Genomic DNA, 14,696 nt, shown 5'->3' on the forward strand with positions numbered 1-14,696 from the left:
TATATATATATATATATATATATATATATAATTGCACATATTTTTTTAAATTGATTTTGATATACTTAACTTGATTAATCTTTGTATTATTGCTTATATTTTTTAATTTATTTTGATATATTTAATTTGAATTGAGCGTTTCGTAACAATTACTCTATCTTCATATAAGGTTAACATTACATATAAACTATTCTTCTCAAAGTTGACTTGTGAAATTACATAGTATACTATTATTATTGTTGTTTTACATTTATCAAATTATATATTACAAGCACTATGTCTAAATTAAAAAAATCATGTTTATATTTATTATCACAAATTTTCTTTTCTTGTGTCAATTTTTTTCCATTTACTGAAGAAATATATTTGATATATAATTAAATATTATTGACTTGACCAATTTTGTGTGTTTAGAAAATATAAATAATTTTATCTAATGATAAAATAACATCAAGTCTTCTTTGTGTTGATTGGTTAAGGAGTTTTCTTGTGATCACTAAGTTAAGAGTTCAAGGCTGATATTCAAAAAATTACTGATTAATATAGATATTTAAAAATATTTTTATTTTTTTTTCAAAAAAAATACCTTCTCTTTGACTATACTAATGTTGTTTGTTCTTTTATTGCAGAAGTTTGATAACTCTTTTAATTTAATTTTTATTGTATTTGTCTGGGTATATTTGACTTTTTCAATTAATTTCTATTCATACTTTTGAATTTTTTATGCTTTTAGACATTTATATTTATCAAAAATTTTAATCATTTCAAAACTTAATTACATATATTATGTTAAACTTGTATTGCTATTTTATAATTAACTATAAAATATAATCATAAAACTAATTCAAGTATAACCTACGTACTTTCTACATATATGAACGAACCGAGAAGTCACAATTTATTTTCTTACAAAGGTTTAATTTTAAAAAAATTATTTTTGGAGATTTTTGTGAGTGTTACCTTAAAAAAAGAATTACTTTTATAGGTACAGACTTGTTAAAAATGGACACTTCATTGATTGAGATATAAAACAAATAAAATTGGTCTAACTTATGTATGAAGTATGTTATAATTTAACAAGTTTTATGATTATATTACCGGTGGATTATAAAATAGCAATACAAATTTAACATAAAATATGTAATTAATTTATGGAACAATAAAAATTTATGATAAGTATAAATGTGTACAAGGAAAAAAAATCAAAAGTATGTACTAAAATTAATTAAAAGTTAAATATGCCTAGTCAAACAAAATAAAAACTAAATTTATTGAGTTTTTGAATTTCGACAATAAAAAAACAAAAAACACTAAAATGTAATCAAAGAGAGAATCTTTATTGAAAATAAATAAAAAGGTATTTTAGAATACCTATATTGTTGATTTTGAAGATTGTACCAGCCTCGAACCTTTGACCTAGTAGTAATCAAGAGAGAACAACTATGCCAAGAAGGCCGGTATTAATCTATCAACAAATAAAATTATTTATATTTACTAAAAACATAAAATAGGTCACCCCAATAAAATTTTATTACTTTAAAATAAAATTAAAAATATTTTAACAACCTATGATTATATTACAGTTAATTATAACAATATAAATTTAGAATAACACATTGGAGTGTGCAAAAATCGAACGATAACAAAACAAAGAGTTATTGATTTGTTGCTATTGGATTATTGGGGTAAATTTTTTTTAAATAGTTTTATTAAAAAAATTATCAAGTTATCGGCTCAATGTTGGTTTTTAATATTGAGTTATTGGAATAAATGGATAATCCATTAAAACTGTAGTAATTTATTACTTTTATCTGTACATAAATATTAAATCGTAATCTCAATACCTCACGAGTTATTGTCTTTGACCTTTAGCCTTTAATTCATACTTCACTATGTCTTTGAGTTTAGAACTTCACATTACACAAAACGTCAAATTTTAAAGTAAGAATTTTATTCCTCTTAATTTTGTTTGTGTTACACTTATATAATTCTTTTCATGTTAGTTATTATTGTTTCTATTTCATGAGCTTTTGTATGTTACTTTATTGTCTTGTTGTGTCAAATTTGTTAGAGAAGTCATATATTTTGTTTTATAAGCATTTTCTTATGTATTGCTTAAACCAAAAATCGAACCAGTAAAGACGAAAATCGATAAACAAAAAAATATCTTATTTACTTGATTATTGGTTAAGCGTATTTCAAAAAAATCAAAAGCTGATGATAAACCGAACCCAATGATTCAAAAACTCGAACCAAATCGACTGATTCACACCCCTAACACATCTAAATAAGTTATGAAACAATTAAAATTTACGACGAATATAAATGTTTACAAGCAAAAAAATTCAAAGTATGAATTTAAATTATTTGAAAATTATTTATGCTTAGTTAAATACAACTAAAACTAAATTAATGAGTATTCAATTTGTAGAGAAAATATTTTTTAGAAAAATTAAAAAAATGTGTTATAGACTATCTATCTTGTTGGTGTTCGAGAGATATCAATCTTGAACCCCTGACCTAGTGGTTACGAGAATATTTCTCAACTAGTAAATTAATATAATCAAGAAAGCCGGAGTTAATTTACCAACGTAAACTTATTTATATTTACTAAAAGCATAAAATGAGCTCGACCAAACAATATTTTATAACTTAAAATAATGTCCAAAATGTTTTAATGACCCGAGTTAATAGACTTATAAATGTCTTGGTCTTTATATTTCAATAAAATTTCAATGCTTCACCTAATTTCGTCAAAGATTTAAAACGTAGTTTAAAAAAAGTTACCGTCCTCATTATTTGACATAACGAAAATAGTAAATGTTTCTCTTCTAATTTATTTTTTGTTTTTCTTGCTATTATGCAATGTATATTCTTAGGTCTAATTCTTATGGCAGAGACACTAGGTTTGAGTGAGCTATTGATAAAATCTAATTGTAATTTTAATATGTGTTATCATTTATGGTATAGTTATCTCTAAATATTCGATATATATATATATTATTATTATATTCTCTATATTCGTTAATAGTTTGATTTCAACCCAACAAAGGAAAAGAAGATAAAGAAAAAGACAATTGATGATATGGTAGTTGATAGTACCACTTCTGAGATGATTAAGGTTTTAATTAATATCATCAAAGAAAGCAAATTTGTTTGATTTGGTCACGTGTGGTCTTATTGTATTATAGACTTATTAATTGCTGCTTAGTATTCCATAATTGCTTTGTTTTTTAATGTTTAATTAAGGTCTATTACTGTTTGTGGCTTGTCCACTGATAATGATAACAAAGTGATTCAAATTTTTGTATTTTTTGTCTTTTGGTAGTCAGTTAAAGACGTGATTTAATTGTTAATTAGGCTTAGTGTGCCCCAAAATCATGCAGGGTTAAATAAGCCCTTGTAAACGTTGAAATAAATCAAAATGGATTTAAGGAAATACACAATTCTCTCAAAATCAAGTGGCATAATAATAACGTATCTACTTCCATTTCAAAATATTTTTCGTATTTTCTATTTCTTATAAAGAAAAAATTAATTAGAAAAATATCTTTATTTAATTTACGTCTTAAAATATAACTTCTCTTCATTAAATATTTACTTTATTTATATATCGTAATTCAAAAATCACTAAGGCCAACATAATTAGAAAATTAGTTTTACTATAAACTTGTAAATTAATAAAATATATCGACGTGGCAGAGTGTGTCGAAAAATTAATATCCACGTGGTAGAGTGTGTTTATTTTTATTATATTTAAATTTGGAGTGAGTCAACTTTGGCACACGAAAAGAAGTGAGTAAACGGTATTTATCTTTAAAATCTAAATGCAGGAACCTTGCTACCTTAGTAAAAAAAAAAAAAAAAAAGTAGCAAAATTAAATTGGGAGGTGACCTAATTACTAATATACGATTTGTTCTCTAATAATTTGGCCAGCTACCACTTTGCTTATTAGTGCTTTATGACCATAAAGATTATGTTTATCCTTCATTTCTCAAGATATTTAGCGACGAACAAAATTTATAATCGAAAAAATATTAAATTTAATCAGCATTATGTGAATAAATTGAATACGTAAAAAAAACTATGACAAAAAATTTATTTATTTCTGCATAGCTTTGAGGCGAATATAACTTTAACTAACAATAACGAAAATATATTTGATCCTAATTATCAATGAAAGACAAATTTATTCCATTTCACGTAAAGTTCAAAGATAGATTTGATCATTTTCTCTTTTCAACATGTTTGATAATTTAGCTTAGGTTTTAAAGTTTTTTTTCTTCTTATATTCAATTAACACTATCGTATAAAATGAAACGAAAAAGCTAGCTATACTTAAAACGAGAAGCGCATAATGTGTCACCATATATATTATGTGTCTTGTGGAGCAAAACAACATGTAGATATTGGTTCAAGTGCTCCATCATTTTGTTTAAAAATATTTACTGATGTCTTGTCCAAATTGCCTAAGAGAAAAAAAGCATCCAACAATTTGATTAATCTTAATTCTCAACATTATGTGGCTCATATTTAACAACATGGTCATTTGAATGCTTGCACAATCAGCCACTTGTCAAGTACCACTAATGTTTTGTTTTTTTTCTAAAAAAATATTATTATTCCATATGTAGATAAGGAACAAACTTGAGAACCAAAACTTGGAAAACATCAAATCTAAAACTAGAATGTTATTTAATACTCTGCTCATGCCAATATACAAGTGTTATGATATTAGTTAATTAACCAATCATATGTCGAAACATCTTGTTGGCCATGTAGTAAAGGGAAGCAATTGATCGTGAGTCATGCCACTTGAGAGTATCATTTAAAAATTTCGAATTATAATAGCTCATTTGATTCGTTATTAATTCACTTGATTCGTTGTTTAAGTTTTTATTTTATTAATGAAAGTTTTTTATTTCAGTAATTAATATAACCAAACAACCTCTAGTTAATAATTTTACTAAGATTTATTTCGAATTTCTATCTTTATTTAATTTTATTTTTTTGATAAATAGATAAGCACAAAACTAAAGATATATTAATTGAGGTGACAAACCATTACCAATTAACCATAACATCAAGTGGAATATTATTACGGCAAGCATAACAATTATTAATTCCCGTTTCCCACCTAAGATTTTCTTTCTTAAAAAGATAATCATAGTCACAAAAATATAATAAAGAGGTAAGTCATCCGAATTTTTTTTTGAATAATTTAATTATTGAGAAATCATCTGCTCAATTAACTCAATCATTTATATATATCGGATAACTGAAAAACGTAATTAAGAAAGAGATTAATGGTGGGACCAAAAATACTCATTTAAAAGACTTCATTCATTATTCATTAGTAACTCATTTTGGAGTTGACTCAACTAACACCAAAACTTGCCTTTTATTCAACGTCTTTTGAGCCTCTTTGAATATACATCCACATTTCACACACATTATAAATTAATCATTTGTCCAAAGTACACTTTTCCTTTCTTTTTTTTTCCAATTCATTTCAACTAAATTTTAATAATTCAAAACTATATTAAAAATATTATACATAGAAATTCCTTTTTTCATATAAAAAATATAATACAATGTTAATTAAAATTTATATAAATAAACTCTCAAGATAGAAAACACGAAAAATATTTTGAAACAGAGAAGAAAAAAAAAATAAGTGGATCATTGGATATTCTCTACTACAATTATATTTATTGGTAAGTACTCTCCAGTCTCCAGAAAATATTTAAGAGAACCAAGTAGTTCTTTAGTTTCATAAAGTAATAGAAATTTTATTTATTAGCTATTTAGCTAGTTCTAATTTTCTCCAACGAGTTAATTCACAAGACGTATTTCTTCCCAATTTTAAGTAATTTCGATTTGAGTATTAAACTTAAATATAAAACATAATTTTAATTACAAGATCAAAGAGAGATTATGAGATTTGTTTGGTCAAGATACATAATTTTAATTACAAGATCCTAAAATAGTGACTTATTTTGATCATTTTTTTTATGGCTTATTTAAATTTCGGACTCTATATATAATAACCATTAAGCAATAATTGATGGATTCTTTTTATTCTTTTAATTTAATTCGTATTTAGAATTATTATTTTTTAAAATGGCATTGACTTAAAAAATATGTAGGACAAATTTTATACCGATTCACTTACCTTAATTAGATAAATAGTTGAAAAAGAAATATTGAAAACAAACTTTTTTGGTTATAAAATCTATCTTATCAAGTCATTGCATTTCTCTTAAATGTTTTGAAAAGGAAATAGAAATCATCTTGTTAAATTAGTGTCCTTAACAAGCTTATAATCAAATATAATACTACTCCCTTAATCCTAATTTACAAATATCTTAATTTGATGACATAAAAAGCATTACTCATAAATAGGGAAATCAATAAATAACCTTCCTAAATGCTAAACTTAAAGTCTTCTATTTTAATTGTGTTTTTTTTTTAGAATACTAATTATTTACCTCCTCTATAATTACGATAGCGCCAAATTTAAATTATGAGAGAAAAAATTTAAAATAATTTACGACTTTTATATTCAAAGGAAACCCACTTGTGCACACAATTAAGAAATTTCCAAAAATAAATTAAAATCAAAATCAATCATAATCCTAAAAAGTCAAATTTCTTATTACCGGCTATTTTCGGTTACCCACCTTTGCTCTTCCTTTGTTATAAATACCCCTCACATTCATTTCTACCTCTTTAACCAGTTGCTCCAAAACCAAAAAATAACAGAGAAAAAAAAAATGGTTCTCCTAACACCACCACGAACTCCGGCCAGAGCTGCGACGGCGATAGCCGGCTCATCGAAGCGGCTTATGCTGAATTTTATCGGTTCGATGTCTTTGTTAGCTTTGTGGTTGAAAAAAGCAAGCCGAGGAATTAAAACTCAAAAACTCGGGAGCGATTCGCCCAAATCGCCGCTTGCGAAGCCGAAGAAGTTCCTCGCGACGATTAGTAGCAAAGCGGTTAATCTGAGGCATAAGAAGAAGGCGGAAAGAGAGCTTGTTGATGAGGATTTCGGCGATGGAGGACTTTGGCAGAGGGGGATTTTGATGGGAGATAAATGTCAGCCGTTGGATTTCTCCGGCGTGATTTATTACGATAGTGAAGGGAATCGATTGCAGGAGGTTCCGATGAGATCTCCGAGGGCGAGTCCGATGCCGAATTATCTTAATTACGCTTCACCCAAAGTGAATTAGAGAGAGAAAGTATCAGTTAGTTGATGCTCTGTTTTTAGGCATGTAGTTTTTGTTCGTCAGTTTTCTCTCTGTTTTACAGCTTAAACTTTTTTTAAAGTTTTAATGTTTGTTTGGTTTGGGCTAATTACAAAAGAGATGGTGGATATATGAACTAGCTGTCCTAATTTTCTATTAATCTGGTGAAAGATACTGTATAAAAAGGTTTTGAATTTGGTGGAATAAACTGAATTTGGGCTATTATATGCTCCAGTGGGATGTTAATCCTAATTATTAAGCTGCTATCAATTTGCAAATTCTTGTTCATCCCGGTTTAACCCCCACTACTTAAATTATTCGTGTGAATAATCATCCTGCAAATCAACGGAATCATCTCGAAGAATAAAAATTATTATTTTAGATCACAAAATTTATTAATTTTTTTTAAAAAATGTATCAGGTGCCACGGAAAATGAAATGAAGGAAGTATTAAGCAATTAAGCTGCATGCTCATATCCTTTTCCGTTTTTGTTTTAAAAAATTATTAATTTCTGTAAACTATAGTATACGTACTTGAAATTGTAATTTTTGAAATTTGTAATAAATATGGTTAAGAATTGAGGTGATGGAAGAAGCACTTGATTATATATGTATTCGAAAAGGCAAAGAGGTAGTTTGATTAGGAAAATATTAAAAATCTTTTTATTTCCAAAATATGTTTGTAAAAAGTATTTTACAGTGATTATAGTTATGTTTTTGATACCCAAAAGAAATATAAAAAAAAGCTATGACTTTATTTATCTATAAACACAAACACTATTTTATTTTCAGCGCAATCAAATAAGCTATGATTCTGAATAGTAGAACTTGTTCCATATCAAAAGACCACAATATCATGCCTCCAAAATTTTATATTAAAGGATTTAAACGTCGATTAAATCGTTGAAAATATTCCAGGGCAGATACGAATATTATCAAAGACATCATCAAGGGTTTTGATTCCCTTTCAAAACCCACCTATACATTATATATACATTATCAATTGCAATAAATAATGTAAAATAAATATATAAAAATCAAACAGATACGTCTAAAAATTTAATTTCTCTTGATTAAGGTGTTTTCAAAGAATTAAAGCATTTTTTAAAGCCATCAGCCGCAATAGTAGTACGCGGGCATGAACTCAGTCATCTCCTAATTCTTTTGTTTAACGAATAATTATGATTAAGTTAGTGACCTCGTCAACTTAATTAACTTCTTGTATTGTATAATAGAAATGGGTTAGTATGAAATATAAAAATAATAAGAAAGTGACACTTTCTCACGCCAATTTCATTATATGATTAATTTGTAGTTGGAATTGAATAATTCAACTTTTGTTAAATTTTATTCTTTATTGGACAAAGCTTTGCATCATAATTATGGTCTACGGGGAACAATAGTCTCACGTACAATTTGAACCACTCTATATCCAAGTTCATTTCGCCGTGAAATGATAAATATCCTTTCATTTTTAATTGAAGATATCAATTTTAAACTTAAACGGACATCAATTTTTTTTTTAATTTTGTTTTTAAAAATGACATGAGATCATCAATCTCTCCAGTCAACTATAAAGGCTTATACACAAAGCACCAATAGACTTAGTCCAATTGCATTTTTTTTTTCCATAAAGAAGAAAAATGGAAGGTCAAAGTCAATTAATGTCTCATACTTGAAAAGTCCTAATCAGTATTAGGTACTTGCTATTAAGCTATTTATTGATAATTCCAAAGAATGAAATCTTTTTTTCTTTTTTTGCCCAAACATTGTAGTAATTGGTCTGTCATTTCAAACGTGAGAAGAAGACACTTGGTATTAGGTGGAAATTATTGCTTCTTTATCTCATATAGTATGATAAATTTTTGTATCCCACCACGCGTCATTATCTCCTTCATCTATATTATATATATGTATGAAAATTTGTGGCAAGGAAGTGTATAGGTGTTATTATGAAAATTGTGACATTGTTGGTTGATGAGCTTTAGCGCACATTATTGAGTGCAACAAATAATTGAGCCAAAAAATATAAAAATGATGGTGCCCTTTAGGCACGGTCACAACATTATTAGCATTTTCAGAAAAAATAGTAAGAAACAAATTTCACCTCCAAGTTATTTTATTTATCATTTTTTTATTATTTATAAATTTTTAAAATTTTTTATTTTCACGCATTAAATTAATATATCTAACACATCAAATTAATATATCAGCACATCAAATGAATATATCTGACATCAAATTAATATATCTGACGCATTAAATTAATATATCATGTATGTTTTAGTATTTCAAATATAGAATATCAGCACATCAAATGAATATATCTGACATCAAATTAATATATCTGACGCATTAAATTAATATATCATGTATACATAAATTCATGTTTTAGTATTTCAAATATAGAATGCAATATATCTTATTTAGCGACTAATGTATCTCACGTATTGTATTAATATATGAGCGCTTATATTATTGTATTGATTTGAAAGAGTTTTTATAATTATATTGTATTAATTGAAGAATTTTTATAATCATATTGTATATGAGCGCTTATATTATTGTATTGATTTGAAAGAGTTTTTATAATTATATTGTATTAATTGAAGAATTTTTATAATCATATTGTATTAACGTATGAGCGCTAATATTATTATAATTATTGTATAGAGGAAACTCTTATAATTATAAACTTATTTGCACCCATTTTTATGAGTATGAGGGCCCAATTACCTCTATTGAATTCCATATAAAATAAATTAAAATCCTCAAATAACATCACTACATAATTCCAAATAAAATAAATTAAAATCCTCAAATAACATCACTACATTCTATGTAAAATCAGAACACTACAACAGTCCGATTTTTATATTTATATAATTTTTTTAAAAAAAAAAACTCAAAAGAGAAAATTAACCCGGTTCAAACAAACTTATAAAAACGGCTCGATCCAGCTCAAGCACCAGGAGCTGCATCCTTCACTTTACTATGTAGATACCCGCCGTATTCTCTAGCGTAATCTTTCACATGGCTAGCCGTATCAGCAATTCGGCTTCTGGCGTAATCAACCCGGTCCGAACCGGGCGGGTGAAATCCCCTAATGTACCTATATAACCAAGATAGAGACGCCAGCGTGGCAACCCCAAATCCACAAACCGATAAAAATCCGGCAATGGCTATAAACAGAACAGTACCCACAGGGACCCAAATCGGGCTGGAGATTAGAACCAAAGGAGTGAAGAAGATTAAACCTAATATAATTGTGGTAAGTGTGAGTCCGGTGAGGAGGAGTAAGATCCCGCCGGAGATAATTAGGGTTAGAAATCCGATGAGTTGGGTAGAATTAGGGACGTGTTCTTGCAATTTGCGGAGGAATGAAGGTGTGGTGTTGAAGCCGGAGGAACGAGTTGGTAGCCTTTGTGGACGGCCGTAGTTGGGTTGTTGATCGGCCATTTTTGTTGCAGAGAGAGAAAGAGGGTATGAGAATGTTTGGGAAGAGAAAGTTTAGAGTGAAATAGAGGAGAGTAAAGGGAGAAAAAGATGGGCTGATGTGACACGTGTGAGGAGGTGGAGTACATGCAAGAGAAACACGTGGGAGAATTGGACGTTTTCTACTTGGCTGATTTACATTTCGAATATTTAATGGTTCATATTTTACCAACTTTTTACCATATGATAAAATAAGATATGACATATGGCGTTCTAAAACAATAGGATTATAAGAAGCAAGATTTGGAAATTTTCACCTGAAGGAGTAAAGTTGACACTCTAATTTGCACATTGAAACTGAAGCAGCCCATGATTCAACCAATCAGTATAATTTATTTCTTTTACCGGGACTTAGAAGGAAAAAAAAAAGCCTTGTTATGACACAAGCGCTATAATAAATTCATTATCTACTACTACTCTATCAAAACCTGTACATTAAACATATGGTGCATCTACGTGCAACAAAACATGGAGCTTCAGTTTCATCTATCATGATTTTTGTTTCTTGTCGGAACTTGGCATTGAACTTTCAGCTGCTGTAGCGGCTGCTAGTTCCATTAATCTCTCATAATCGATTTCAGTTGATTTATACTTCAACTTAAATCCGCTTTGCATCCACGACTTTACACAATGCAAAGCTTGAGTGCTATCGTAGGATGTTGAGAACCTTTGCTTATCTATCTCATCACCTTTGCTGCAGAAAAGGTCTTCAGGCGCCAAAGCAGTTGGTTGTGCAGCCAAAAAGTCTCGAGCCATGGATGATAACCGTGGGTAACGTGCATTGTTTACCTTCCACCATTCCAAGACATCTGTTGGTATAGGAGCAGGAGGTTCTGATAAATATTGAGTGAGCTCATCTGTGGCGGAGGACATGCTTGCTTTGCGTTTCTTACGAGCAATTTCCTCTGCAAAAGAAACACTTGCTCCATCTTCGAGCTCATGTACAGCATAAGACCCAGATATACAAGGAAAATGACTGGTGGAATAGTTTCTCATAAAATGGCTTCTGGCTTCCTCCAAGTGATTCTCGGAATCGAGACTTTCAGGAATGAGCTCTACTTTGATTCTTGGATCAAGAATAGCAGTCATGTATGTGAAGGAGTTGCACATCTGATCATTGTAGCTTCGAGCTTTCGTAGCCATTTCATCAGCAGCACTTTTGAGCCAGTCAGGGCTGTGTCGAGAGTCTCTACAGGCTGCAATTGTTTCAGAAATATGATCCATGAAAAAAAGAACCAAACCAACTGTGAGTACTTTGTTTGTACATATGTCATGGATGGTTTTGTAGAAAGGTTCTAAAAATGCATGCATGATATTCACAGCATTCTTCTCCGCGTTGTTGAGGAGCACCCTACTGCCTAGTAGTTCATCATACTTCCGGACCATAGCTTCCAATGATTTACCTGCCTAAATGAAAAAAATATATAATTAAAGTCATCACTCATTTGTAGATCAAAATGTAAAGCAAAACCATATTTTTAAAATCCATTCTTGTGTTTCCTCTGTATGATGTCGTCCACTTCCATCTATAAGTAGCAAGACTCATAACTCAATAATGTTGGCGTATCTAAGCTTCCTTTGTCCAATCTAGTAGAGTCTAAGTGCAAATATTTTGAACTTTTTACTTGGGTAATTATCAAAGATTCTCTTTTTTAATATGGTAAACTTTGTGCCCCTATTCAGAAGCTCAACAGTGGCGGAAAGTAGAGGGAGGGTCATTGACACTAATCAAAGTTTTATCTCTAAAAAGACATACATATCAACTTCCCATTTCAAGCTGAACATGTATAAACCGACTGTTGCTAAGCATAGATTAGAGGTTGTTAATCAAGTATAGTCATGAGATCAGAGAAGAGTATAAAATTCATTGTCCTAATACATTCAACACAATCAAAGGCAAACTAATTATAATAAAGATTGAAGAACTTCACTATAAAAATATGACACAGTTTAAGACAATGAGAGTGAGCTTTGAACTGTACTGATCCAACATCACAGTAAACTCATACAAGTCAGATATGTGTGTGTACGCCTTGTTCTTAAATATTTTTAGGACAAACTAGCAGCGTGATATTCATAAGCATATTGAGAAAGAAAGATACCTTTCGTGCAATGTCAAGCATCTGGTAATTGCCACTCCAACGAGGTGAGGCATCAAGAGGGAATTTCCAAGTTCCTTCTTGACAAGCATTGCAGCATTGGAGAAAATCCTGAGAGATCTCAAAGGATGTGTTCATCTTTAGAACAAATTCTCGTATTTTAGACATTATCGACTTTGTTGAACTTAGTCCATCATTTATGACTGAATTCAAAGTATGAGCAGCACATGGGAGATAGTAGAAAGGACTCATTTTCTGGCTATCCATATCTTCTTTGAGAGTATGGCACGCGTGCAGTGCAATCGGAGTATTATCATGTGTGCAACAGAGGACTCTATTCTCAATATTATAAATCTTAAGAACCTTCAACAAAGCATGAGAAACTTCAGCAGCCCCACAAGGAGACGATATATGACAAATATCAAGGAGCAACTTTTGGAAGGACCAATTCTCATCAATCCACTGGCATGTCACACTCATATAAAGAAGTTGCTCGTATGACGTCCAGAAATCAAGAGTTATAGATACTTTGGAAGAAATTTGGTCTACTATCACCCTTACATCTTCCTGAATACTTCTAAAAACTTCGCAAAGTACTGATTGAAACTTGTCCTCAGGCCAAAGTTTTACTGTTGGATTGAGAAATTTAAATGAATTCAAAAGCCAATGCTCATCCAAAGTCGAAGGAGGAAGAGACGCGAGAATAAGCCACTTGACAAGCAACCAGTTCAAATGATCAAGCTCCAACTGAGGACCTTTGACATGAGGTTTAGGTTGAAGCTTCTTCACAACAGTAACAGATTGTGGTGCAGGACTTGCAACATTTACTGTTATATCATATCCTGGATGACGATTGCTAAGATGTTTCCCCAAATTGCCTAGTAAAACGAAGGAACAACATCAAGGTCTATACATACTGCATAACACCCATATTAAGTTTATAATTTTGAGCAAATTCATTGTGTATGACCTATTTCACATAAAAATTAAGCATTTTTCTCGATTAATCGGGGGAAAAAAAGGTTTAAACATACCGGTGGCTGTTGCAATTGAATAACTCTGTCCACAAAATTTACATTTTCTAGTTTTTCCATCTGGTGCTGTTTCAAAATACTTGAGATACACTGATGTGAGTGCCTTTTTCCTTAGTTTAGTTGTAGGATCTTTCTCTGAAGATCCCGGCCCGATATCTATAGGTTCTATGTTCAGGATTGTACTTGGAGCTTCCACAACAGCAAGGGATTTGGATTCCATTTCTGTTACAGAACAAAGAGAATCAAAGAAGATGATTGCAATGAACTAAGTAGAGTGAAAAAAAGTACCTTTTAAGGTCTTATAAGCAGTGTTGACATTCCAATCCATTGCCAACAAAATCAATAGCAAAACATACAAAATTAGTGAAATTCCACTTGTGTTGAATACTGTTTTTAGTGAGAGAAACAGAAAGAGAGAGAAAATTGGAAATGGAGGGAAAGGAATTGAGTTTGAAGTGGAGAAGGAGAAGGGGAAGCTGAGAGCCAGATAGATTAGTGATGGAAGCCGATCTCAGATCCGACTGATACAGAACTTATATGTGGAGACGAAGCTTCAGCCTTTAGTTTTGGTAGAGCCGTCACGCCAAACCCTTGTTCCTTTTTTTTTATTTTATTTCTTTTTCTACTTTCCATAAATTATTACTACCCCTTTCTAGTTTGTTTCTACTCAATTTAGTCCTACTTAATTTAATTAAGAAAATGAGATGTGATTTGTCTTATCACACAATTTATGGTAATGAGAAATTTATTAATTCACTTTTAGTTTAGAATCAAACATATAAATAACTTTTATTTCTAATTTATATAAGTTTTAATAAAT

General features: G+C 29.8%; 3 protein-coding genes across 3 annotated transcripts; 1 reads left to right on the top strand and 2 right to left on the bottom strand.

Moving 5' to 3' along the window:
• The first annotated feature begins 6,741 nt into the window (after positions 1-6,741).
• Positions 6,742-7,473, top strand: LOC107013717. The gene has a single exon (XM_015213590.1). The coding sequence runs from the start codon at positions 6,778-6,780 to the stop codon at positions 7,231-7,233; it is 456 nt and encodes a 151-aa protein (XP_015069076.1). The 5' UTR covers positions 6,742-6,777; the 3' UTR covers positions 7,234-7,473.
• A 2,551-nt stretch (positions 7,474-10,024) lies between these two features.
• On the bottom strand, positions 10,025-10,878 carry LOC107013805 (oleosin 1-like). The gene has a single exon (XM_015213680.2). The coding sequence runs from the start codon at positions 10,705-10,707 to the stop codon at positions 10,210-10,212; it is 498 nt and encodes a 165-aa protein (XP_015069166.1). The 5' UTR covers positions 10,708-10,878; the 3' UTR covers positions 10,025-10,209.
• Positions 10,879-11,056: 178 nt separating this feature from the next.
• LOC107012677 (putative AC transposase) lies at positions 11,057-14,476 on the bottom strand. Its single transcript, XM_015212584.2, has 4 exons — positions 14,165-14,476; positions 13,877-14,098; positions 12,846-13,720; positions 11,057-12,150 (listed from the first exon to the last, which is right to left on the bottom strand). Exons 1-4 carry the CDS (start codon positions 14,202-14,204, stop codon positions 11,233-11,235), a joined length of 2,055 nt encoding a protein of 684 aa, XP_015068070.1. The 5' UTR covers positions 14,205-14,476; the 3' UTR covers positions 11,057-11,232.
• Between the last annotated feature and the right edge of the window lie 220 nt (positions 14,477-14,696).

Source organism: Solanum pennellii, chromosome 3, assembly GCF_001406875.1.
Source record: "Solanum pennellii chromosome 3, SPENNV200".
In the NCBI taxonomy this organism is placed as follows: Eukaryota; Viridiplantae; Streptophyta; class Magnoliopsida; order Solanales; family Solanaceae; genus Solanum; species Solanum pennellii.